Here is a 26,295-nt window from a genome sequence, read left to right as displayed (position 1 = left end):
TTGCAAGACAGATTTTTCTCTGACACTAATTGTGATACACCTTAACAGAAATTCTGAACCTACCTTACTCAATATTGCACACATCCTGAGACAGTTTTCTTTTTCAAACAAGGTGTAGGCTTTTAAGAGGTTGTTATACTCTGTTGATTGTCCCCAGCACCTCCCCCACCCCGTTATATTAAAAAGGAAAAGCTGTAGTAACAGTGATGTCTTGGCTAGCTGATTTTTTTCACCTGTGCAGAGAATTCCCAGCAGTTTCCCAGCTATATTTATATTTGTATTTGCTTTACATAAGTAACAGGGAAGTCCTGTGTAACTGTGCATTATGTTAAAGAAGCTGGCAATCCTGAAGAGAACTCGACTTCTCAAACAGAGCTGTGAGATGTTACAAATCATAAGGCAGATAAACTCATTAAAAACTGTCTTATTAAGCCCTGCATAGAAACAAACAAACAAAAAAGGCTGCCTAAAGAGTGGGGACCAACACAACCATCTCACATTTGAGCTGCAGCAGAAAATGGATGCTCTGACAAACATAGCAGGGTTGGAGAGAAACTAGTAGCATGGTGTGTCTGCATGCACTGTCTCTCATCTTTAAAAAACAACAGGCTGAAATGAGATGATCTTATTTGAACGTACCCTGGCACTGGAAGTGACAGCTACGGATGAATAATGGAGGATACAGACAGCTCTCTACTCAGTAGACTATACACACCCTCAAAAGATTGAGAAATATTACCCCCTTCAGTAAACAGGGGCTGAGCAAACAGATCCAGTTTCTCTCTTCACCTCTTAATGAATTGCTTAAACACAATCAATCAGATCAAGGTTTCATTCTGTGGTCTGTGAGATACTGTCTGTGCATCCAAATCTGTGTTTCCTCATCTGACCGTCACACAGTGATCACACTTCAATGTTGGTATACAAAAGGCATCACCCTTCTCCTTTTTCAGCCATCTCTTTTTCTTTTTCTTTGGTTATTTTTTTTTGGTTTTTAAGGAAGTCAATGAACATCTGTTTGCCAGCAGATGACACACGACAAATAACATCTTCCCATTTGAAACGTTTAAACTGAGTGCTATTAAGAATGTATCCACAAGAAATTCCACATATTAGCTGAAGAAATACATCTGATTGAATTATTACAGACAGAACACCTGCATTGCAGTTACATTTAAAATTCAGTTCATATACTAAGCCAACTTTGTGAGTCATGAATTTCATTGTTTCTCAGGTACATTTGGAACCAGACAGAGGAATGATGGTTTAGGATCCTATCTCCTCAATTTTATGATGACTTTTGTTAATATTTTAGTCAAAAACAAAGCCCACTGCTATCACAGATGAATGGAATGAGAAATCAATCAAAATGGCAGCGAAAGTGAATTCAGAAGGGAAAAAAAAGTGGTAGGATGAAGAAAACTGATGTGCAACTGAAAAGAGATGTTCAGGCAAAATGAAGAAAAGAATGTGAATGACTGAAAAGAAACCAGCCAGTTAACAAAAAATGTATTAATACCAGCTAAAATAGCAACACAGACATTTAAAGCTAGGAAAGTAATTAAAATGGGGAAAAAATAAAGCTCATGTATTCCTTTAAAAGGCCATCATGCTTCTAGATCCTACCTCAAATCCCAAGTGATTAAGAAGGTGGAATTTTTTTGTGATAGGCAAATGCAGAATATACTGCTAAACACATAAAAAACACAACCACACTAGTCCCCAACAATTAGAATTGGCTTGATATGCCCATTTCTAACTATTTATTAGCATAATATAATCTTGTTGTCTGGTGTGAGTCTATACTTGAGGCAACCTAGAATTTTTCATTAGTGCAATTTGTCTTCTTTTTGCCTTTTCTTGACCTGTTTATGAACATGGACTTTAAGTTTGGATGCTTTTGTTTTCTGAGTGTAAAATGGATCTGTGTATTGCCAAAGACAAAAAGCTGCACATCCAAGCAGGTGTACAGATTCAGGAGCTAATGCAACCACACTGACTGTGAGGGATGGAGACATGAGCCCAACACCAGCAAGAACAGGAGCTCTCCTTGAGAGTCATTGGAGATGCCTTGAACAGTACCAGGTGTGCTAAGAGGAAAGCAACAGAAAAGAAGATTGTTTTTCAGGAACTTCTTGGAGGCTAGGGCTGACAGTCAAATTCACTCTAATTTTTTAAGTCACATCCATTCCTTTGGTAAAATAATCTGAAAATCTGCATGATACAAAAGTACCAATTTGTGGAGAGCGTCACAACACATTAGAGTGGTTTAAAGAGAAAGAGTGTCCCAATAGAGACAAAATGTGTTACCACGAGCATTACAAAAGAGCCCTAGCAAGGGAAGAACCACAAATAACCTTAGAACGTTCCTGAACTTCAGTCTGTGAAACTTAGGGATGCAATAAGGAATGAATGCTATAAACTAATTACTGTCCATTCTCTGTCACAGGCCTAAGTCTCTTCACTGGCCAAAGATGTGTGTGTGCAATGGCACAAATTCATGTGTTAAACTCTAACTTTAGTACCTGGGTTTCTGTAAAAGACTATAATAAAACCTTGGACTCACAAACATCATAAACATTGCAGAAACAGCATGTATAAAAGTGTATTTGTTCTTATTAGCTCCATTTTGCTTCATAGAATTTCATTAAAGAACTGTTTTTTCCAAAAGCTGAAGCTGATCACTAATTATCCAGCTCAGTGATCACAGTTATGTCCTGAAATGCTAGAAATTGGAAACTTGCTGTCCTTCTACATTTGCCAGGAAGGTCATCCATCTGAAAGCTCAAGAGATATGTTCAGTCACATTTATTTCCCTTAATTAAAAATTGTTCACCTCTAAATAATAAGACACCTTTTGTGTGTCTTAAGCTGAATATCAAAGATCTTGAAACGTTGAAGATCACTGCTCACTTAAAAATATCTTTTGCTTTTCCATGCATATGTCCATTTAATTAATTTTGTTCAAATCTGAAAAATATGATTACATATCCAGGAATTCAGCAGCTCTAACAGTCTGCTTTCCAGTTTCACATGGTGTTGGATGCATCTCATCAACACTTACAGGTGAGGAAACATTAAGGCTGTCATAGGCTTAGCTGCAAGATCACAGAATCATAGAATCATACGTGTTAGGTTGGAAGGGACCTTTAGAGGTCATCTAGTCCAAACCCCCTGCAGTAAGCAGGGATATCTTCACTAGGTCACTCAGAGCACCCCATCAAGCCTGAACTTGAATAGATGGGAGATCCTAACAGACTGAGACAAAACAGTTGTCATTTCTGGGTCTCAAACCAGAAGAAACAAGGTGTGTTTATGTAATCAGTATCTGAATTTCAGCTAATCTCCTTTTACAGTTGACAAAAATATCAGGAGACCTGCATGGATAAACACAGACAACTGGAAAAACTCACAAAGGAAGCCTATAGAGGGTGGCAGCAAGAGCAGATAGCCTGGGAGAAACACAGAGAAATTGTTTGAGTAGCCAGGGATCAGGTGAGGAAAGCTGAAGCCCTAATAGAAGCTCTCTGGAGGGAAATGGGAGACCTGTCTATCTGGGATATAGAAAAAGCTGAGGTACTCAATGACTTGCTTGAGGCTAGTGTGAATTGTGAAGACCTCCTCACGATAAAGCACCTAATTGGACATCGCTCAGGGGTTAAGCCCAGCTGCTCCCAGACACCCAGAGCAATGTGAGGTCGGTTGGAACGCAAGGGGGTTTAACCTCTGCCAAAGCAGTCTATCTGGTTGCGGATCATGACAGCTATCTCAAGCACAACTGAGAGCTGGGCAGATTGTGAGCAGCCCTGAGGAAAAGGAGTTGGGGTGTTGGTGGACAAGCAACTCAGCATGATCCAGGAACGAGCTCTTGCAGTCAACCATGTCCTGGGCTGCATAAAGAGCATATGACCAGTAGGTTGAGGGATGTGATTCTCCCCTTCCACTCTACTCTCATAAGACACCACTGGGAGTACTGCGTCCAGCTGTGGGACTCCCAGCATAAGAAAGACATGTATCTGCTTGACTGGATCCAGAGGAGAGCCATGAAGATGATCAGAGAGCTGGAACACCTCTGCTATTGAGACAGGTAGAGAGGGTTGGGGTGGTTCACCTGGAGAAGAGAAGGTTTTGGGGAGATCTTATAGCAGCTTTCAGTACCTAAAGGGGAAAGATGAAGAGGGACACTTTACAAGGGAAGGAGTGGCAGGACAAGGAGGAGGGCAGATTTTGAGTAGATATTAGGAAGAAATTCTTCATGTGAGGGTGGTGAGGCACTGGCACAGGTTGCCCAGAGAAGCTGTGACTGCCCTTGGATCCCTGGCAGGGTTCAAGGCCAGGTTGGATGGGACTTACTGCACTCTGGGCTAGTGGAGGGTGTCCCAGCCCATGGCAGGGGGTTGGAACTGGATAATCTTCCAATCCAAATGATTCTATGATAGTCAAGAACACAGGAATCTCATACTTAACATAGGCATCTAAACTCAGTTTTTCCCTTCCCATTAGCTTGGAGGAAGTCTAGTGCAACTATTTCAGAGATACAGTATAAAAATTAAACATACTCACTTTGTTTATAATTAATATTTCCTACCTGACCAGAAAAGCTAGGCAATGGTCTAAAGAGTCAAGCACTAGAAAGAAATCCAAAGACCATATGTTTGCATGGTAAGGGACTATATTATTTGGAGGAAAAGATGTATTCAACCAGTTCCAATTCTGTTCTACAGAATTTCACTGAATGATGCCACATTATATGCAGGTAATGTCCTCTAAATAAGCCCTAAAAGGAAAGAATGGGTGGGTTTGCGTGCCAAAATAAAAATGAGACCCACAGACTGACCACTACACACTGTAAAAGACAGGTTACACAATCTATACACAAGCAAGAAAGTGTCAAAACTGTGAACAGATACCCTGGTCATGTATTAAATAGTTCTTATTTAAAAAATATGCAAAGTACATGTGAAGAATGCTTCGAAACCCCTTTTTATTCAAGTGCAGTAACATGAGACCATCTGGATGTTAAGCAGTTTTAGAGAATTTGATGAAAGTAATAGAAGGCTATTAACAATTAGATAAGGGATTTAAATACTTGTGCTATTTGCCCGGGTATCATTCTATGCAATGCTTCTTGAGAAATGATGAAAAGCACAGTTATGATCAATGGTCTATCAAAGAACTGAGTTGAAATGGAGGATGAGTTTCTTGTAAGGGTCATATACTATTTCTCACTGTTGCAAAGTGAAAAATGCCTGCTTTGATCAATGGGTTTATGGCTGTTATGTTACATCGGGATGCACAGAGAACAGTCCCCAGATGTGTTAAGACTGATTCCTGGGATAACATTACTTGGTAAGTAGACACATTAAAAATAAATCTTTGTAATTTTCATACAGAAAATTTCATACTTCAGAGAAGTGATGAAAGAGTTTGAGTGCCTGTATCTAGAGACCCACTTGTATGGTTTCTTAAAATTGTTTCTTGGAAAATCATAGAATCAAAGACTCACTTAAGTTGGAAGAGACCTTTAAGATGATCGAGCTCAGCCACAGCCTAACCCTGCCTAGTCTACCCCTAGACTATGTCCTCAAGCATATCATCTACATACATGCCTTTTAAATACCTCCAAGGATGGTGACTCCACCAACTCCTTGGGCAGCCTGTTCAAATGTTTGACTACCCTCAGTAAAGAAATTCTTCCTGATATCTAACCTAAATCTCCTCTGAGCAATTTGAAACCATTTCCTCTCATCCTATTACTTGTTACCTGAAAGAAGAGACTGACCCCCATGTCTCTACACCCTCCTTGCAGGCAGTTGTAGAGAGCAGTAAGTTCTCCCCTCAGCCTCCTTTTCTTAAGACTAAAAAGCCCCAGTTCCCTCAGCTGGTCCTCATAAGACTTGTGCTCCAAACCCTTCACCAGCTTCGTTATCCTTCTCTGGACATGCTCCAGTATCTCAACATCCTTCTTGTAGTGAGGGGCCCAAAGCCAAACACAGTACTTAAGTTGCAGCCTCACCAGAGTATAACAGAACTCTCACTTCTCTACTGCTAGTCACACTATTCCTGATACAGGCCAGGATGCTGTTAGCTTTCGTGGCCACCTGGGCACACTGCCAGCTCATGTTCAGCTGGCTGTCTGGCTGGAGGCATCCAAAAGCACTGACTGTAGTATCTCGAGGCTTAGGTTTCATAAGGCTGATGGGGGATCCCAAATTTTATCCCCTCTGCCTGGCAAAAGAATTTAACCAATGGATTTCCAGCAGAAGCCCTACTATTTCTTTTTAAATATTATTTTTTTTAATTCTATTTCTAATTTCTGATACAAACAGTGAACAAATCCCCTCAAGGAATTGACTTGCCCTTCTACAGGATAAGTAGTGATCACAGTTTTATTGCATCCCCAAAGGAGGTTGGAGAAGTGTTAGTGTAACACAGAAAAAGCCATAATCAATGTCTGCAACACATCCTTCATTTCTAGCAAGTGCTGGCATTGAGAACGTGAATTTCTATCACTATAATGTAAATAAAACCATCTTTCCTTACCATGGGAAGCAATATGAGAGCGAAGAAGCAGATCTTCCAGTTGATGGCCATCTTCTCTCTTAATTTTGAACTTGGTCAGGTTTTGCTTGTTAACAAAATTACTAGGGCTGAAGCACGTGGTCTCTGCAGATCTTTTGGTTAAGGTCTTCACGTCAAGGATCAGATCTCTGCAGCAAAAGAGGAGAATTATTATAAATATGGAAATCATGAATGGAATAAAAAGGAAATTGACAGGAAACAGAGAATCCAACACGTGAACTGTGAGTTGTAAATCCTCCTCTGGCTTGCAACTATTATACCTGGTCTTGGAAAATCAATTTAAAGTTAATGGATATGGCTGCATGATCTGTAACTTGTATCATAGAAACTACTTAAACATGTTCTGTGGCTGCAAAGACCTAAATGGTACCAAAAAGGAAAAGATAGGATGGATTATTTTTAACCAGAAAAAGGACCTAACTCTCTGCTTCATTTCTGAAGTCATGATTTGATCTTTGTGATTCTCAGTAGTGTCTCAAAAGCACAACTGTCTGGGGCTTCTTAGGAGTCTATGTGATGTGATGATTTACTCCCAGGGATCACTTGTCCAGATAACAAAATCTGTGACCTGAGTTATTAATAATCTAATAGCTTTTTTGAGAACTCAGCAGTTCAGAAGTGCAAAGGAACAAACTGTATTCCCAGGCTAAAGATTCATCCATGGTATAAGACAGCAGTGACTTATATGGATAACAGTGTCATCTGTATCTGTGACTTCCATTGCTTGGTCTCTGCCAAGGAGCTAGACAGGTGACCAAGACAACAACAGAACCTGACATTAGCACCATCCCAGCACCTTCTGCCATAACCCAGTGTTAAAAAATTCCCCCTTGTTCCAAACCATGCTGATTCCTCAAACAGTTTTTCATTCAAGAGAAACTTTCTGTGTCAATCTCTAGCTGGATCAGATCTTGAGGACCTGTGCCACTGGGAGGTTGGAGGGAGAGAAATCAGGAGTGAAGTTGACCCCAAGAAGTGGTGGGGAAGAAGTTTTTTTTAAGATTTGGTTATATTTGTCTTTACTTGACTCTGATTTGATTGGTAAAAGTTACTAATTTATTCGCATCAAATCCATTTTGCCTGTGATGGCATTTGGTGAGTGATGTCTCTGTCCATATCTTGATCCAAGAGACTTTCATCATATTTTCTCTCCCCATTCCAGCAGAGGAAGTGCTTTGGAGGGCACCTGGTTTCCAATCAAGATCAACCCACCGCATCCCTTCAGTGTCTCTCTCCCCTGTAGACCTAATTCCTCCGATATAAACTCTGTCAGAGATCCTTTGTCAATGTCTACAGTACTTCAGATGCAACCTCACTGTTTAGAAAGGTATAAGAGTTTAGCTCCACTGCCATAAGCTGTGCCACACAAGTCTGGCTCAGAGCCAAAGAACCGTCTCTCATCTGTTTTATTTTCAAATATAAATGAAGCCTTTAAATGCTGAGGTCCCTTTTAAAATCTTGTCAGATGGAAGTTTGCTACATGCCATCACATATCACTTCCATGGGCATAAAAACTGACATACATCTTTCACAGGTAGAGAAATATTTAAGCAGATAAGTAAATGTTTGGGAGAAGAAAACAAAGGGTTCATAGACAAGTCAGGAATACAGGACCCACGATTAGAGAAAGAATAGAGCAAGTGTATACTGCAAAAACGTTTAAGTATCAGAGGGAATGAGAAGAAATATAAGGAAGGAGAAAAGACAGGAAGAAAAAAGACTAAAGTACATAAAAGAGTGACAAAGAGAAATGTAAAAGAACTTTTATGGTCAAGGGACACTCAATTGTTATACTGACTGCATTGTACTGCCAGGACATCAGCATTTGGGAATATGAGAGTCTTTCAATTAAAAAATGAAAAAGGAAAATTAAGCCCTGCCTAAATTTTTGTCTTCTCTATTGAGACCCTGACTAAATGGAGAACAATGATTCATAAAATTCCCTCTAAACTGATCTGCTTTCTTCCAGCCTCACTCGATCAGTCACTCTCGCTGTGCTCTGGTACTGAATTTAATTACTTCACTGTATTTCTGATGGTTTATCAAATAATGAGGGACTGATAACATCTCAGCTGAGGAGGACAGCAAACATCTGTGGTGACATTCAGCAGTGAGGAGTTGGAAAAAGAGAGTCACTCCATTAGCAGAAGCAACAGAAAACCAGACAGATGCATTAGCAGACACTGGATTTGAAATTACGTGTTCATCATTTGCACTCCTGTGTGCAGGCCAGTCCAGAAAGGCCAGAGAGTGATGGATTTAATTCTATCCTTGGATTCTGCCTCTGTAATGCATCAGAAATACAATTTAAATAAAATGAAAGGGTGGGAAATGCCTGACTAAACAGATAGAGAGATACCCTGTGGGAAAGTGGCAACCTTTTGAATACGCTCTTTCCACTATTTGAAGACCTAGTTTTACTTTAACCTGGAATTCACTAGGTTTGAAAAGTAGAGAGAGGATGTTTTCCGTTTTATCTTAGTTTCAAAAGAACTTCTAAAGAAACTACAAGAACATCTGCAAACCATTTCATTCCCTTTCTTTCACATTTTGCAGACAAAGTAAAAGAATTGACTTCATTTTTACCTTCAAGGTAGTCATGGAAACCTACACCAAAAGCTGGGCTGAAGCCTTTGTACCATCCACAGAGACTCAAGAGTTTATTAAGCAATACCAAACTACCAGTTCTGTGAACTTATGCCCTGGACCTGCAGCAGAACCTGAATATATTTTTAGAACCTCTTGTCATGCATGATATACGTGAGTGCAGAGTCTACCTAATGCCAATAAAAGGCTAGTTATCTCACACACAGGTATTATCAGCTATGTTTTACTAGAAAAATGAACTTTTAAAAAATACAGGTAATATATATAAAGCATTTCCTTTTCTATCCAGTACAGGGAACAGAAAGAAATATATGGATATGGCAATTGGAAGAGAAGCTTCAATTGTCACATTGCCTTCTGTTGTCATTGGTAGACAAATCCTGTAATTACATTACTGAATCAGAGATACTGGTGTTTCGTGGTTTTGTTTCACCTTCATCTGCTACCAAAATTCAAATTAGTGAAGCCAGAATAGCCAATAGAATGAAGTTTTCAGTTATGCCTATACAGTTCCCACATATAAAAAAAATCTTCAATTATCTCTGTTGAAACAGAAGGGTGTTTGAAGTGTCTGAGAATATGAAAATCAGTTGATTGTTACTAAAATGGAATGAGCTTCAGGGGATTATTTCAAGCATGGCTGAAATACAGGAAAAAAAATACAGTTTTGTCATCTAATGACTTCAGAAAATAATTCATCATCTACAAAGGTGAATTCATTTGTCCACTGGAGACATTTTTCAGTGCCACAGCAGATTCTCTGTGTTTCCTAGTAATGAATCACAGGTACCTCTAGGGCAGATAGGAAAAGCTCCAGCAAAACATGTTCTACTGCAAGTGCCCATTTCTTACCTCCACCTAAAAAGGGACTCTGGAGTACCTAGTTCATGTGTGGACTATGCTACAGAAGCCTAAAGGCTGGTGAGGAAAATTGCACTGTGAGAAGCCCAAAAGTGCTAAGTGCACAATATGATGTCAGTAAAAAACAAAAGCAGACTGTGAGTCCTTTCCAAGTAGGATGTGCCTACTCCCAGGGGAGCATGAAACAATCACTGCCTGAAAGAATCAGACCTCACTGTATCAAGTAATGGGTGAAATTGTTATACAGCATCTCAGACAGAGTAGGATGAATGAAAGATGATTTTTAGTGACTTAATAAGGCAGTTATGAGCTGTTATTGATATCTCCCAAAATAAAGAAATAACCTGTTCTGCAAGATTCCTGTTATGATCCCCTGGGACCACCACATGTCAGTGGTTTGAAAGGAAAGCAATAAATTTCAAAGTTGATTCACAATGGCTTAGACCTGTGGTGGTCAAATGTGTGTTCTTAGTCTTAATTCAGTTTCCAGGCAAGACTGCCCACCACATCCATCTCCTGCACCATGACCAAGTCACTACACAAGTTTGGAAGCTTCTGACAACATGCAGCTTTTGAAGACTGAATGTTCTACATTGCAGCAAAGTCACCCACTTCCATTCCTGAACTTCCCAGGGACATAAAGAATATTTCCCTATGCAGAATAAACATTGGTGGAGAATGACAGATTGCAAAAGTAAAAAGGTGACGAGGTGAGTACTCCAACCATCACCAATCAGTCTGGTTCACAGACCACTTCCTTGCCATTTCTAAGTTCTTCCCAGAGAAGAGCTCCACAACTTTTTATGACACAAGAAGGACATTTTTGGCTTATGTATGAACAAGTAATTATCTAGTTGATGCTGTGTCTATCTTTTTTAGGATCTCTATACAAGCTCTGGAATCCAGTGCATTTCATTGTTTCCCTCATAAAACTTGCCAAAGGTAGTACACTAGTTTCATGGTTCATATTAAAGAGTGTGGTTAGCCAACATGTCAACTGAGACACTTGCTAGCAAGCAGTAAGCAAAGTTGGAGAAGCAGCTCTTCAGTGACCTAGGACATGTCACCTAGAAGACACATACTCAAGTATGAGCTCATTGTCAAGTCTTTTTATATAGTCAACAGACAGAAGTAGACATGTGAAGAAAACAGTTTGTCTGACCTATTTTAGCAGTCTACTTTAAACTTTCTACTTCTCTCCCATGAATGTAAAGCTAACTCCTATGTTGGCATCTACATTATGGCTATCTAAATTTGGACAGATTAGCCACCCCACCTCCAGTATGTTCTGAAGTATATAGATCAGCAATGTGAAACCCAAAATAGCAAAGTTTGACCTACCGCAAAGGCTTGAGAAGGAATTAGACTGTTTAGGGTGTCAATAAGTTGATGGTAAAGTATCTAAGGGAACAGAAAAACTACAAGAAAATTTAACTGAATACCAGACAGCAAGGGGTCTAAAGTTACCCAGAGAAAGTAGCCTATAGAAAGAAATCCTCTTAAAACAAACAAACAAACAATCAAAAAGCCATCATGGCTTTTCTACTATCTTTAATATACCTTATAGTATTTCTTGGTATTCTAATATTTGGGTTGTTTCTACTTACTTGCATTAATCTTTGTAAATTCACTGAAGTTAAAGTATCTGCATGGATGACAGCAGCTGAGAATCTGGATCTATCTTTCTTTTAAAACCCAAGACATTTATTCAATTTCCTTCCCTGTTCTTCCTTTGTGTGCTTAACTGGAAAAGCCCCTGGTGTCTTTGTTTCCACTCACCGTGTCTGTTGTCAATGACAAAACAGGATTTGAAAGTTAACTACATCAGAAGGTCTAAGAGGTGGGTTTTCAGAAAGAATTTACTGCTAGAAGGGACAAGTCAGCCCTTTTCAGTTAAACATGAATGTCTTGAGGGCCTCAGACAGAAATGCCACACCTTTGCCCAAAAGAGTTGGCAACCAGCAACCTGGACTGTCCACAAGAAAGGATGCAGTCTGTAGGACATCCAACCATCATTCTAACACAAGAACTGATGTGGGCATCATGTGCTGGAAAGCATCCATTAATGACACATGTAGTCTCTTCAAATATCCAGTGTTTTCACTGTTCAAGATATTTTTGCTTTTGACATCAGGAAACAAAATTTAGTAAAGAAGCAGGTACAATGGTAGCAGTAATTTTGCATGTCAGTAGTTGAAAGAAATATATTCAATTTCTTACTTGGCTTAGGCATTTCAGTGGTAAAGAGTAATGGTCTTTTTCCTACCTGGAGGAATATGCTTTTTTGATTTTCCTTGCTTAGCATGCAGAAGACACCTACAAATTTTATTAGAGCTCTCTTTTTAAAAATGAAGATAATGGTGTGATTGCAAAAACAGGAAACCGCAAATTACAGATACTGTGACTCCCATATGCAAATGAGAATCCAGGTGTTTGAACATTTCTACATGAATTAGGACTACCAATTGCATTGTCTTCCACAAGGGCTTGTGTAGGGGAGAAATCAGAGCAATAAGTTTTTGCAAGATGAAAGACCAACTCCTAAGAGGGATTCACAGAAATGGGGGTTGTCAGGGACCTCTGGAGAATGCCTAGTCCAACACCCCTGCTCAAAGCAGGGTCAGATAGAAAAAGGACAAGTTATTCAAAACCCATTTCTAATGAGTTTCTGAATATCTCCAAGTATTGAGACTCTACAAGTTCCATAAGCAACCTGTTCCAGTACTTGACCATTCTGATATAATAAAAAAAAAGTGCTGTCTTATCTTTAAATTTAATTTCATGTATTTCTATTTGTGCTTGTTGCCTTTTGTCCTGTTGCTGGTTGCCACTGAGAACAGCATGGCTCCATCTCCTTTACACCTTCCCAACAGATGCTTCTAATCATTTATAAGACAACCCCCCTTCTTCTCTAGGCTAAACAGCCCCAGTGCTCTGTCTCCTTATAATTCCATAATCATCTTTGTGGTTCCCTGCAGGACTCAGTGCAGCATGCTCACATCTCTCTTGTACTCAGCAGCCCAGCACTGGGCCCAGCACTCCAGATGTTTCTCACCAGGGCTCAGAGAAAGAAAGCATCAACCCCCATTGACACACTGCCAACACTGTCTCTCAAGCAGCTGACGATGCTTTTGGCCTTCTTTGACACAAGGGCACATTGCTGGCTTAGGATCAATTTCATGTCCACCAGGAGCCTCAGGTGAAAGTGCTTTCTATTCAGCTGATTCCCTGCCTGTCCTCCTTCATAGGGTTATTCCTCTCCAAGTGCAGGACTTTGCACTTTTCTTTTTTGAACTTGACAAGTTTCCTCCCTCCCTATTTTTCCAGCCTGCCCAGTTCCCTGGACCTCCAACCCCTCAGTCTATCAGCCACTCATCCCAATTTTGTATCATCTCCAAACTTTCTGAAGGCGCACTCTGCCCCATCCTCCTGACACAAGAACATTAAATCTCCCAGTGAGAACTTTAAACAGCATTGGTCACACTGAAACGTTAGACACAGTCCAGTCCAGACTACTCAGGCTCTCTTTACAGTTGGCAGAGAAGAGGTAAGTATCCTCAGGGAGCAATTTCTTTACCTAAATGCTAGATGCCTAATTTTAGACGAAGTGAGCTGCTGCTTTGAAAGACTCTACTTTTTTCTTCCTCTGTTTACTCAGACTGACAAGGGCAAACAAAGAAAACTCCATCCCAATATTTAAGACACCAAAGATCTATTGGTAAACAACAGAGCACTGACTTCCATCTCTGCCACAGCCTTTTCTTACTTTCAGTACTATCTTTATTCCTTTTACTAACACAGCCTAATAACTTCTGTGCATGTTTTACTTCAGCTGTCCCCGATTATAATTTTGGTGGGTGGTTTTTTTTTCCCCCTTTTCCTTTGAGTGGTTTCAATTAAATTGAAATTCCCTGAAGATGTAAGAGTATTATAATTTGTCCTTACAAAGTACAGTCCTTATCATTTCTGTATAACCTGACAGCTCTTATATTTCCTAGTCCTCTAGCTTTATAGAATTTTCCTAACATTTTAAAAATAAAAAATCTCTCAACTATTGTCTAACAGACTTAAATAAGTGTCATTCAACCAATTCAAGAAAGATATCCCGATTTACACTTGCTGAAGATCTGATTCTTTTCTTGATCATCTGCAAATTCTGCTAACATAGTTGACTTTCAGATCTTACATTGGATTAGGCTAGCTTAGCTCCTTGTTGCAATTACTATTAATTTTCTTTTCTGCTCCTTTGTTTTCTCTTTGTTTTGGGCTCAGATACACAGTAAAATTTTTACAGATTACAAAATTGTTATGTCTCAGCTGATATGTAGTAAATATATATGTCCCTCTCAGTCCACATGAAATTCAATGCAGCATACTTCAGCTTTGATTCACTTTCATTGTTGGAAACCAGAGTTTCATTGCCCTGCATTCACCATAGGCAAAGAATTGCAGAATCACAGAAAGTTGGGAGCTGGAAAGGACCTTGAAAGATCTTCTAGTCCAACCTGCCTTCCACAGCAAGATCACCCAGACTAACTCACACAGGAACGCATCCAGGCGGGTTTGAATGTCTCCAGAGAAAGAAACTCCACAGCCTCTCTGGGCAGCCTGCTCCAGGGCTCCATCACCCTCACAGTGAAAAAGTTTCTCCTTATATTCACGTGGAACTTCCTGTGCTCCTGATTGCACCCATTGCTCCTTGTCTTATCGCTGGCATCACTGAGAAGAGCCTGGATCTGTCTTCCTGACTCTCACCTTTTACATATTTATAAACGTTAATAAGATTGACATCAAACTGAGTGGTGATGTTGACACAACAGAAGGAAAGCAAGCCATCCAGAGGGATCTTCACAGGCTTGAAAGGTGGGCCTGGGTGAAACTAGTGAGGCTTAGCACTGCCAAGTGTAAGGTCTTGCACTTGGGCCATAAGAATCCCAGACATGGGAGAAGAGCTCCCTGAGAGCAGCCCTGCTGAGAAGAACCTAGGGGTTCTGGTGGATGAGAAACTTAACATGAGCCAGCAGTGGCTCTTGCAGCTTGGAAGGGTGATGGGATCCTGGGCTCCATTAGAAGAGGGGTGGCCAGCAGGGACAGGAAAGTGATTGTCCCTCTCTGCTCTGCCCTTGTGAAGCCCAAGCTGGAGTCCTGTGTCCAGAGCTGGGGCCCACAATACAAGAAAGATGTGGAATTGTTGGAGTAGGTTCAGACACACACACAAGAAGTTACCATAAGACAGCAGATGTGTGAAACTCTGTAACATTATTGTACACCAGTCATACCAGTGAGCTTGTTTGATCTCAGTTGATGCCTGCTCTCCTTCAAGGTACTATCAAAAACTCTTTGAAAATTCAAATCCACTATATCCATCCATTCGTGTGTGTCACCATAAAACCCAGCCTTTCCTGAGCTTTGAAAATTTATGCCCTTCCAGGACATTGTGCATAAAACTGACTAACACTTGATGTTTAAACAAACTCCAGCTAAAATGTCTTGATTTTATAAGTAATAAAAGTTGTCATGATATAACAATTCTTCTTCCTTCATAGTGTGCTGCTTCACCCATACAGGTTTGCTAAAACATCAAAGTTTACTGAAATCTAAAGGACTGTTCTGGATATCAGAGTATTCTGACATTAGAATGACTTTGGAAGTCTTTTAGAACTGTTGCTTTAGGCTCTCTGAAAATTCAGATGGACATGAATGGATCATTCACCTACAGGTCAAAATTTTGTAGCTTACCTTTGTAACTATAGAAGCTATAGACTTATGAAAACAGAGGTTATGGAATACAATTCATAACTCACTGTGCAGGATTTGTACTTTTGGCAGACTTCCCATATAAAGTCACCCATAAAATTAATCCAGATTTTTTTTCCTTGATTAGCATTATTTTCTCTGTTGTATTATATACCAGATTTATTGTGCCTTTACACTGTTGACTTCCCCAGAGAGCTGGTGAAATGGCATGACTTTAACTGAAGACCATGGGTATTCAAGGAAATATTTATGAAGTGCTCTGTATTCAGGAATCATTAGTAGGCAACGTTTAAAAAAATAATATATATGACAAGTTTTCATCTTTCACAGGCAGGGCAATCATGCTTTTGAAGTATCTGTGATGTATGTGGTACTTCATAGCTAATACACAACTAATATGGGATCATAAAGGTAGCTACGTGCTATTCCATTCCAGCAGAGCTTTAAGTGCTGCTTGGCAAGGTCCTTCAAAATTATTACTCCACAACCAGTAAAATGTGTTCTCTATCTGGCATACCAAAGTTTCACAAGAGCTACTTGATTAATTTGCTTTCCTTGACTGGTGGTCTGCATTTCCTGCCCTAGCTATAGGTGTAACTATTGGTTTTCAGTATTACATAGGAGCTCATAAGGACTCTGTTACTTGACCATCAATAATGTAATCAGTCACTGCTTTGAACCTATCTGGATGGAGATAGGTCTGCTCATCTATCACAACCAGAGGATAGAGTAAGAGCAGAAAACTGCACTTGTGGACCAAAGCTCTTTCTTCCCATTGTGTCTGAAGATCTCTTCAACTGTAGCACTTGTACAGTGCTGTGCTACACCTTCAAACCAACTCCTTAACTCAAAGTAATACATTTACCTGAGTGTGATGCCACCCTTAACACCCTTAATTAGCTCTGTTGGTGTGCTGGACTGATTATCTTGAGATAAAGCTGTCGTGAAACTATCATTCCCAGACCCAAGCTAGTCTCTGTGCAAGGTTCTGCATGTTCTCAGCTGTGAGGAAATACTAGAGGTATCTTTAGCAAGGAAGGCATTTCACTATTTAGAACAAGCAGACTCCAGAGGTGTGGCCCTGAAGCTGGTGATGAACCCATGGGCAAGACACAGTCTCTGAACTTCAACGAAAACACAGAGATTTCGTATTTTCTCTGGGAAACAAGTCCACCCTTCTCAACTGAAAGCAGAACAAAAGTAATAAAACAAGCAAGGAAAGGGAGTTACCTGTTGGTTTGGAAGGTAATAAATACAATAAGGAGTTGCCTTATGCCAAAGGAATCAATATGTGATGATGTACAGAAAACAGTCTGATACAACCTTGGCATTGACAGAAGAATGCTTAGAAGTGTGGAAAACCTGCCAAGGTGTTTACAGACAATGACCAAATGATCTTTCTTTGCCTTATATATACAATCCCTTGTTATTTTCCAATGCAAACGGCAGAGACATTCTGAGTATAATAGCTTGTACTTCATTGAGCACTTTGACTTGGCAATCTATGGTGATGTCCCAGATGAACACCCATTGGCCTCCTCTGCACTTTTAAACAACAACACAGAAAGCTTTCCCAGGCCAAAGTTCAGCACATCTTGACGATAAGAAAGAACAGATATAATGTTTCCTGACTCCTTGCTGGGTAAAGAAAATGATCCACCTACTTTTGTGATTCCTCAGGTGCATATTGTTCATGTCTCAGAGAAAAATACCCCAGAACACTTCTGGGACTATAAACCTGTCTCTTTCATCCCTTGGGAGATGAAAACCCTTTTTTTTTTTTAACAGTTTCATTCCTACACTGAAAGATAAGTTTAAGCCATTGCATAAGCACCAGCAAGTTGCATAATTCTTCTTCTTTTTTCACACTCACATTTCCTATTGTCCTCCTTTTCTATTTCACCTCAAACAGCCCAAGTTGGCCCAGCTGTATCACATCCTGCGGTTAAAGAGCTCATTACATTTGGGCATTATTAGGACCTTCCACAGCATGTGTTCTTTCAACACCAGGGATAGAATTCATGTTACATAAATTTAGCTGTCTGAATGGGAAACATCTATATGCCTGATAGTTTCCTTCAGCTCCCTCCACAGTGAACAAAAGGTAAGCAACACATGTGTTAGCCTTTGTCTGGGACAATGTGCTATTCACCTTGGAAAGCTGAGAGCTAATAAAGCAGAAAACAATTTTCATTAGTTCTGAAGACTCTGTGTTGAGGAGGGGCAACCCTAAGCATAGTAGAAGTAAAATCAAAGGAGGAAGAGCAATTGAAATTAAAGTCAGCATTGGGAGATGATGTTAAACTGGAAATTAGAAGAAAGCTTCAGACCATCAGTGGATAGAGACCCTGGAAATGTATTCCAGAAAGAGGAGGACAGTCAAGAAAGATTATAATTTTAAGATCACTCTATAGAATTTGAGTATTTTGCAGACCACTTTCCCTGACACAAGGATTATTTCTGTGCTAACAGATAAAGATTCCCAATCACGTGGCCTCTGACTCAGAGCTGACTCTCATCCAGCCACCTTAAAGCTCAGAGTGAACCTGTGTCTCAGGAGAAACTGTGATGTGCTCTTGGTCATTCCTGCTCCCACTAATCTTGGAGCAGTGAAGGCTGCAGGGTTTTTCCTGGTAGTGCGTGGTGAGGGTGATGGTAGTTTGAACACATGGACAGAGAGAAGGCTTGCAGGCCTTTCAGGCACCAAAGCTCCTGCTCACACAAAGGACAGTCCAAGTCTCTTTCCTTCGATCTGGCACAGCAGAAAATGGGGTCTAGAGAATATCCTGTGGGATTTTTCTTTCTTTTTCTTCTTGATTTCAGCACATTACAAAAGTCTTTGCACTCTGTCCCATGAAGCAAGGACACATCAGATGACACAATGATAATTTCTTTTGCCATAGCTTGTCTGTAGATAGTTTGTCTTTTGAACAAGCTAGAAGTCCTAATATCTTGAGTAGCATTGCAGAAGTATTCCCTGCTCCAAAACTGATTTTGCAAGTTCAGAGTACTGAAGATGCTTAACCTGATGTCACATTTCAGAGTGCCCAGTGCCTTAAAAAGATGTGAATCCCCATGACTTAGAGTTCTGAAGATCCAATGAGGATTACTTTTTAAAAATTAAAATCTAGATAATGTTCAGCCCGATTTACATAGCATTTCTTCACTGTTATTATGAATAAAGCACAACTACCACTTTAAGACAAAAAGTAAATACGAACAAATGGAAGTGATTCATTGCCATGTAATCACCTTCTCAGCATGTAATTAAAGCCGATGAATTATATATTCATCTTAATGATCTGCACATGGTTTTCCATGTGCCAATTCTTGAAGATAAGTCAGCCCTATGGTCCCCTATTAAGAGATTCCATAAAGCAGCAGAATATGGTCCTAACTGGATACCTGGGAAGGTTTGAACAGTGCAGGATCGAACCAGTCTAATATAAACATACATACACACATAAACATGAACACACATGCAAAATTTGTTGGCCAAGATATATCTTCTCTTCTTCTATTAATTCAAGAGGTGTTTCTGTTAATTCAAGAGGTGTCAAACCCCAAAACAAACCCAGCAAACTGCAGCTTGAAGATATTAACTGTATCCATTCGAGCATTTTTTTAACCTCTGTGGAATTACAATTTACTAGAGCAGAATTCTTATTTCCAGAAGGTGTGTGAACGGGTAAATTTGCTGTATTGAATGTGATGTTGAGGTAATAGTTGAAACCTCTGGTTATGGATGTGATGGTTGATGATGATGAATGTTATAAACTACCAATGTTATAAACTGGTCATCAGATCAAATGTAACTGAACTTGGTATGTTTCACATTTTCCTTTTGGAATTATACAGAACTGGAATATTCCATGTGGTTCAGGATACAATCAAAATGTTATTCCTTTCCACTGAAGAGCTTTGACAATTTATTGCTGTGCATACCAGTAAAACCTTGGATACAAGGATGTAAATTCAGTCAGGCTGAAATCCCCTTCATCTCCAAAATCCCTACTGCTCAGTTTTAAATAGGTTGACTCATGTTTCAAAGACACAGTGAAAATGCTCCTTCCCTATGGGTGGTCTTTCAGGGCCTTGAGTGAGAGTCATTTCATTAAAATGTATACCTCTAACACTGGGCTGATTTCCACACATTCCTTGTATAGTCACTGAGACATACCCAACAGAGAGTTCAGAGCACAACTCAGATGAGTCTAAATTATGTATCACAGAATCATAGAATATCCTGAGTTACAAGGGACCCATAACAATCGAGTCCAACTCCTGGCCCCACACAGGCCCAGCCAAGTCAGACCATGGCACTGAGAGCATCATCCAGATGCTTCTTGCCCTCAACACAGCTCAGTGCTATGACCACTTCCCTGGGGAGCCTGTTCCAGTGTCCGACCACCCTCTCAGTACAGAACCTCTTCCTAACATCCAACCTAAACCTCCCCTGGCGCAGCTTCATGTCATTCATTCCCTTGGGTTCTATGCCTGGTCACCAATGAGAGGAGATCGTGCCGATCAGGAATCCACAGACCGTGATGAGATCTCCCCTCAGCCTCCTCTTCTTCAGGCTGTGCAAACCAAGGGATTTCAGCCTCTATGCATAAGACTTCCCCTCCAGACCCTTCACCATCCTCGTTGCCCTCCTCTGGACATTTTACAATAGTTTTGTGTCCCTCTTATTCTGTGGCACTCAAAACTACACTGAGTACTTGAGGGGAGGAAGCACCAACACAGTGTAGAGTGGGACAATCCCCTCCCTGGACCAGCTGGCCATGCCATGCACGATGCACCCAAGGATACAGTTGGCCCTCCTGGCTACCTAGGCACACTGCTGGCTCATAGGCAACTTGCTGCTGACCAAGATCCCCAAATTTCTTTCAGCATGGCTGGCCTCCAGCATCTGATCCCCCAGTTTGGATGTGCAGACAAGGTTGCCCCTTCCCAGGTGCAGAACCCATATGAACGTATCTCAAAACATCAGATGAATTGTGACTTATTTCTCTGTATTTTTCATCAGGAATAAGGGAGGGAGCAAGAGAAAGAAAGAGAGATATTTGAGACAGACAGCATTTGAAAGTTCATCCCAAACAGTAAGTCTGCCAAAGCTGCGCTCAGCTGACTCGTAGCATCTTATGTTGGGAAGAAAATTAAAGTCAAATAATGTGAAGTGTCCAGTAACAAAAACATTTTTCTTATTGGTCCCACATCTTCCCTTTACTTTCCTCACATTAGAACAAGTCTATATTCTGTTCAGATCTTACTTTCCACCCACCTTGAGTTTAATATGTAATATGTAATTTCAGCTCAGCACAAATGATGTCTTGAGAAGCAGGTGAAGCATAGTTAGTTGCTCTAGAAAATAATTATGTAAAATCTGCAGCCATAAAGTGCTGGTATGGTTGTACCACATTGATCATCATCATGTGCTTTTCAAGCAGTTTGGGGATGAAACATCGACACTTTGTAAACTCAGTAGTTCAAAGGGTTCTGGCCAAAGATTTCACAGTTTCATCCTAGTATGATACAGCAGTTCTCCATTAATCCCCTATTTCTTTGTATGTTCTGTGGCAAGGGTTTATTTTAATCTCCTACGATAACTACAATAACGATGCTGTAGGCAGGCACAGCTTCACAGGTTGGTTTCTCACAGAAATACTGTATTTGCCCATCCTAGTCAGCATTTGACAAAAATGCTTTAAAAAGGAAAGCAACCTAAGAATGAGAAAGCTTTATTGATCTCCAGCACTGGGAGATCCACTTCAGCAGCCTCCAAAGGATGCAATTTATTAAGACGAGAAATAAAGATGTCCCAAAGCCCTCGTTTCAGCAGGCTGCATTATTAATGACCCTCATGCCTGCAGATGGCAGAGAGCTACATGCAAGTTGCCTTCCTGGGTTTTCCCATCCCCAATAAGGTAGAGAATTAAAGGTGGATCAGGACAGCAAAGCAAAGGAGCCACCACGAGTGTTACGTGAGAGCCAGCTAGCAGAACACAGGCCAAAGGTTAACAGTTGGCTAATATCCTGATAACCTCTGAGACATCCTTGCTTGAAAGCAATCTTGGGAACTAGGTAGTGGTAGCAGAGTACAACTCTGAGTTACATTTACGTTTATTTTCTGTTTCAGCCCAGTCTGGTAAACTGGTAAAGTGGCAGCTCAGGGTATTTTGTTTCCATCCTCTGAGATTGAGTTCTGCAGCACAGACCAACATTTCACTTGAAGCACCAGGCAAAAATTAACCATCATCAAAAAAAAAAAAAAATTAAAAAAAAAATATATTCTTACACATGCAGTAGGAAAGGTGAGTTCACATTTTATGGTATTTCACATCCTGAGTTAACTTTTATCCCTAGAGTTTGTTACCAGCTGGAGTAAATGAAGCATGTGATGAGTTTGTATGTTGTTCCGAAATGTGTAATTCACTGGGGAGATGAGGGTAGGGACACATGAAGGGAAAGAAGAGAATGATCCTCTCAGCAAATGAAACAAAATGCCTGATGACCTAAAGTCAGCAGAGTGTGAGGCTGCTTTGGACAAGCAGAATAAATTTTGTGCTGGAGTCAGGATAGGATGGTGCACAGTTGCTGTGCAATGAACTAGAGGACTCTCCAGAGCACAGCTTGGCTGCCATTAAACATGTCCAAAGAATTGGATATTTTATTGTGGTCTGGCTTTTTCAGAAACAGCCATGAAATGAAAACGCTGTGTGAGGCAAAGAATACTTTTTCCAATAATATTTTGCACATTTTGGGTGTGTGCATGTCTCCCAGTTAGATGAAACATAATTTTGTGACACGGATTTAGACGTCCTTTGGATTGTTTTTGATTATTTCATGCATGATTGCTTGGCTCTGGTTGATCACAAAATCTCCCTTGAAGTGCAATAATCACAGGTTTTACAGAAATAACTCTGGATCATGTTCTGTGTAGGATGGTTGTATTCAATGTTATCTTCAAGCCAATAATGAAAATAAACATAATTTAAAAAAAAATAAAAAATGCAGGATTACATTACAATAACTATGTCCAAAAACCCCAACAAACCAGGACATTAGGACTAACAGGTCATAAATATGTAGTTGAATAAATTCTAAGTACAATAATACATTATTCAGTGTCAGTCACCCAGCTCCAGTCCAAACGGCCAGCATCCTCCCTGTCTTCTAAAAGAGATCAGTGTTTGTAAAATTGAAATCAATGTGGGTTTTTTCCTTCCCTTCCTTTTAAATCTCTTTTCTCAAGCAAGCCAGATGTCTCAGTGTGCTCACACACATAAAGACATCTTGGCCTTTTAGTATTATTTTGCCTACAAGGAAATATACCTTGTTGTTCAAGACACAACACTAGTATTTGTACTAAGACTACCACTCCTATTCTGCATGTCAATGAAGTCCTGAAGCAAATGAAAAGCCAGCATTTCTGAAGGCTCTGAGTGACTTGAGAAACAAGGGTATTCAGTGCTCCCTATCTAGGTAGAGAAATGAGGGTATTGAGTGCTTCGTATCTAGATAGCTTCACCATTACAGATGTACATAGGGTGAATTTAGCTCCAAATTCCTCCTGCATCTCCTCTGATCACTAATATAGGGGATAACATGAAATTATTTATTATCCTTTGCAATATTTCCCTTTTTAACTATTTTCCAGCAAGTTCATAGAACTTGTTATCATTGGCTGAAAGGTAGTTGAAATTTCTTCATGAAAACATTCTTCATTTCTTCCTTCTGTTGACCCTCAGCAGAAAAGAGATGCCCACCATTGTGTATAAATCCCACAGGAGTGCCTTGAACTGTCAGCTCTTGACACCTGCACTAAGCTGTGGACATTTGTCTCCAGCTGTAGCCATGCTGAAAAGAACATTAGTCCCAGGCAGCTTAGAGAGGCTAATGTATGCTGCTCCAATCTGCCCATTGAGCTGATCGTATGAGCGTTGCCTAACCCAATTTACTCCAAATAAATTGGGTTAGCTTAAATAATAAGGCTTTGCTAGCCAAGGTCAATGTGATACAATGGGGTTAGGGAGCACTCTGACAAGCAACTCAACTGGCAGATTCAAGAGGTGGTGACAAGATGGTGGAGCTGGCTGGAGGTGGTGGTGTCTTCAGACAGCTATGGGACTTCACAGAACTCATAAGCACCAGGTCTTCCTATGACACAACTGTGGGGACTTTTTTGCCTTTTCCTTGCATGTAGAGATCCTCACTCTTGATGTTTATAATTTTAACTAACAACTGGACAGATTAATTCCACCACTCTTGACAGAGCAAGTAAAAAAGGGCCTTAGCAATACATATATTCTAATTCCGTGACGAGAAACATGTTTCAGTAAGAAAATATGGAGCAAATTCTCCTGCTATTTCATTCACCATTTAATCAATGTATTCTTATCATGCACATTAAACAGTGCACTGTCAGTTTAATTCGTTAAACACTTATTGTGATTCCTTTTTCATCTCCCTTACGTCCCCTTTCCTCAATACATAACCAACATATCATTTTGCATCCCATGAGGGATTTCTCTGATTTAGCCTAGTAAATCTTTTAATTCTTAATTTGGTATTCTGCTCGAATACATTCACCCACGAAAGAGCCCAGAAGGCTGAAACTAAGAAAAATCACTTCCATTTTCTTAGATACTACTGAGTGGTTTAATGTAAAATACACATGCAGCGCACAGTTTGTGTTCTCAGATTCCATCATCCAGGAGTTTCAGAGCTGAGTCAATCCCAATCAGCTTTTTGATGAAAGGATAAAGATTCAGGTCTAAGCTGGAAACACTTAACAAAGGTAAGCTACTGAAAAAAAAAAAAAAGTAGTTGCATAAGAGGAAGGAACAATTCACTAGAGAGATAGAAATCTGGCTCCAAACCACTCATGAGAAATGTATATATCAGAGCAAGTAGTCCAAAGCAGGACTTCAAGTTTAATTAACCTTGCTGCGAAGTTATCAGGGCTTTCCATTAAAATTAATGGTTCAATCAAAGCATTAAAATAGGAAAGAGGCAATCTATATTTTAAACAGAAATTACTACTTCCCTTTGTCATTTACATTTTTAGCTTTTTGGGCAAAAGAAAGACTGAGGAAAACTTATTTAGGACACACACTTTGGAAATGCCATCCGATAATGTGGCAAGGTATATAGGAATGAATTTAAGTGGATGTATATTTTAATTACTATTTTAAATCCAGTTTGTTCTATTACACTATGCCATATGATACATTCAGATTTACTTTATAACATTTCATAATTTAATCGTAACTTACTGTGCCAGAATTGACCAGAAATTTGAAACACACTTAGAAATACAGATATGCACAATGCTTTAATTTCCACTGCCCTGCTTGTGGAAGGAAAACTAAAGCTTCTCATAACACTGAATTTTATTTATAATTATGTTGTGTCCTGAACAAGTATCATGTGTTGCCAGTGAACTGATCGTGTTGCTGGTTACCCAAGCCTTGAGTTCTCCCCAGTTAACGAGTAGCATTTAAATTGTAAGCATGGATATTTTAAATGATTTCTGTTGTTAAATAAAAAGACCCAGACACCTCCACTGCATGAATCGCTTTTTGACTTCACTCATTCTTTTCAGATGTCTAGCTCTCTTCTTTGGTAAAAGAGGAAGTTCTGGAACCCCAAAATAAGAAGGACAATGGAACTGTTGGAGTGGGTCCAGAGGAGGCCACAAAGGTGATTGGAGGGCTGGAGCACCTCTCTTATGAAGACAGGCTAAGAGTTGGGGTTGTTCAGCTTGGAGAAGAGAAAGTTCCAGGGAGATCTTATAGCACTTTCCAGTACATGAAGGGGCTACAGGAAAGCTAAGGAGGGACTTTTTAGAATGTCGTGGAGTGATAGAACGAGGAGGGGGAAGGGTTTTAAATTGGAAGAAGGTAGATTTAAATTGGATAATAGGAAAAAATTCTTCACTACAAGGGTGGTGAGGCACTGGCACACGTTGCCAAGGGAGGTGATGGTTGTCCCCTCCCTGGAGGTGTTCACGGCAAGGCTGGAAGGGGCCTTGAGAAGCCTGGTCTAGTGAGAGGTGTCCCTGCCCATGACAGGGAGGTTGCAACTTGATGATCTTTAAGGTCCTTTCCAACCCTATCCATTCTATGATTCTATGATTTTAAGTCTATACTGACAACGGTCCTAATAAAGATATGATAAAGGAGTTTGGTTTTTTAGTACCATCTTCAGGGTTTTGTTTCTTAGCACTCTCTTTTGTCATAGCTCATATGTCCTTTCTCTTCTTGCTATACCTCTGTTTCACTAGCACTTTGTGACCTCTAAAAGATCTCTCAGGTTCTGAACTGCACATTTTTGAGCCCGTTTCACTCAGTCTTGTTTTCTTGGAAATAAAAGATAACTCCCCTGATTGTGCTCAGGGTCTTTAATTGTCAGGAAGCAGAGTGGGTGTTCATCCTACAGGGTTTCAACAAACACTAAACCAAAAAATTAGTCTCACTGCTAGAG

The 26,295-nt window shown here is 40.0% G+C and overlaps 1 protein-coding gene across 2 annotated transcripts in view; it reads right to left on the bottom strand.

Moving 5' to 3' along the window:
* ADCYAP1R1 (ADCYAP receptor type I) overlaps nucleotides 1-6,594 on the bottom strand; it is a gene marked incomplete at both ends in the record, with an annotated part of 106,866 nt that extends 100,272 nt beyond the window's left edge. For both annotated transcript variants that reach the window (XM_084280389.1, XM_084280390.1), the window contains one exon: nucleotides 6,544-6,594. In XM_084280389.1, the coding sequence (XP_084136515.1) occupies nucleotides 6,544-6,594 (51 nt within the window). The remainder of the gene's footprint in view (nucleotides 1-6,543) is intronic.
* Nucleotides 6,595-26,295: the final 19,701 nt, after the last annotated feature.

This window comes from Gallinula chloropus, assembly GCF_964237585.1.
Source record: "Gallinula chloropus genome assembly, chromosome: 2".
NCBI classification, from domain to species: domain Eukaryota; kingdom Metazoa; phylum Chordata; class Aves; order Gruiformes; family Rallidae; genus Gallinula; species Gallinula chloropus.
The sequence above is the reverse complement of the archived record's forward strand: the minus strand, read 5'-3'. Positions and strand labels throughout refer to the sequence as shown.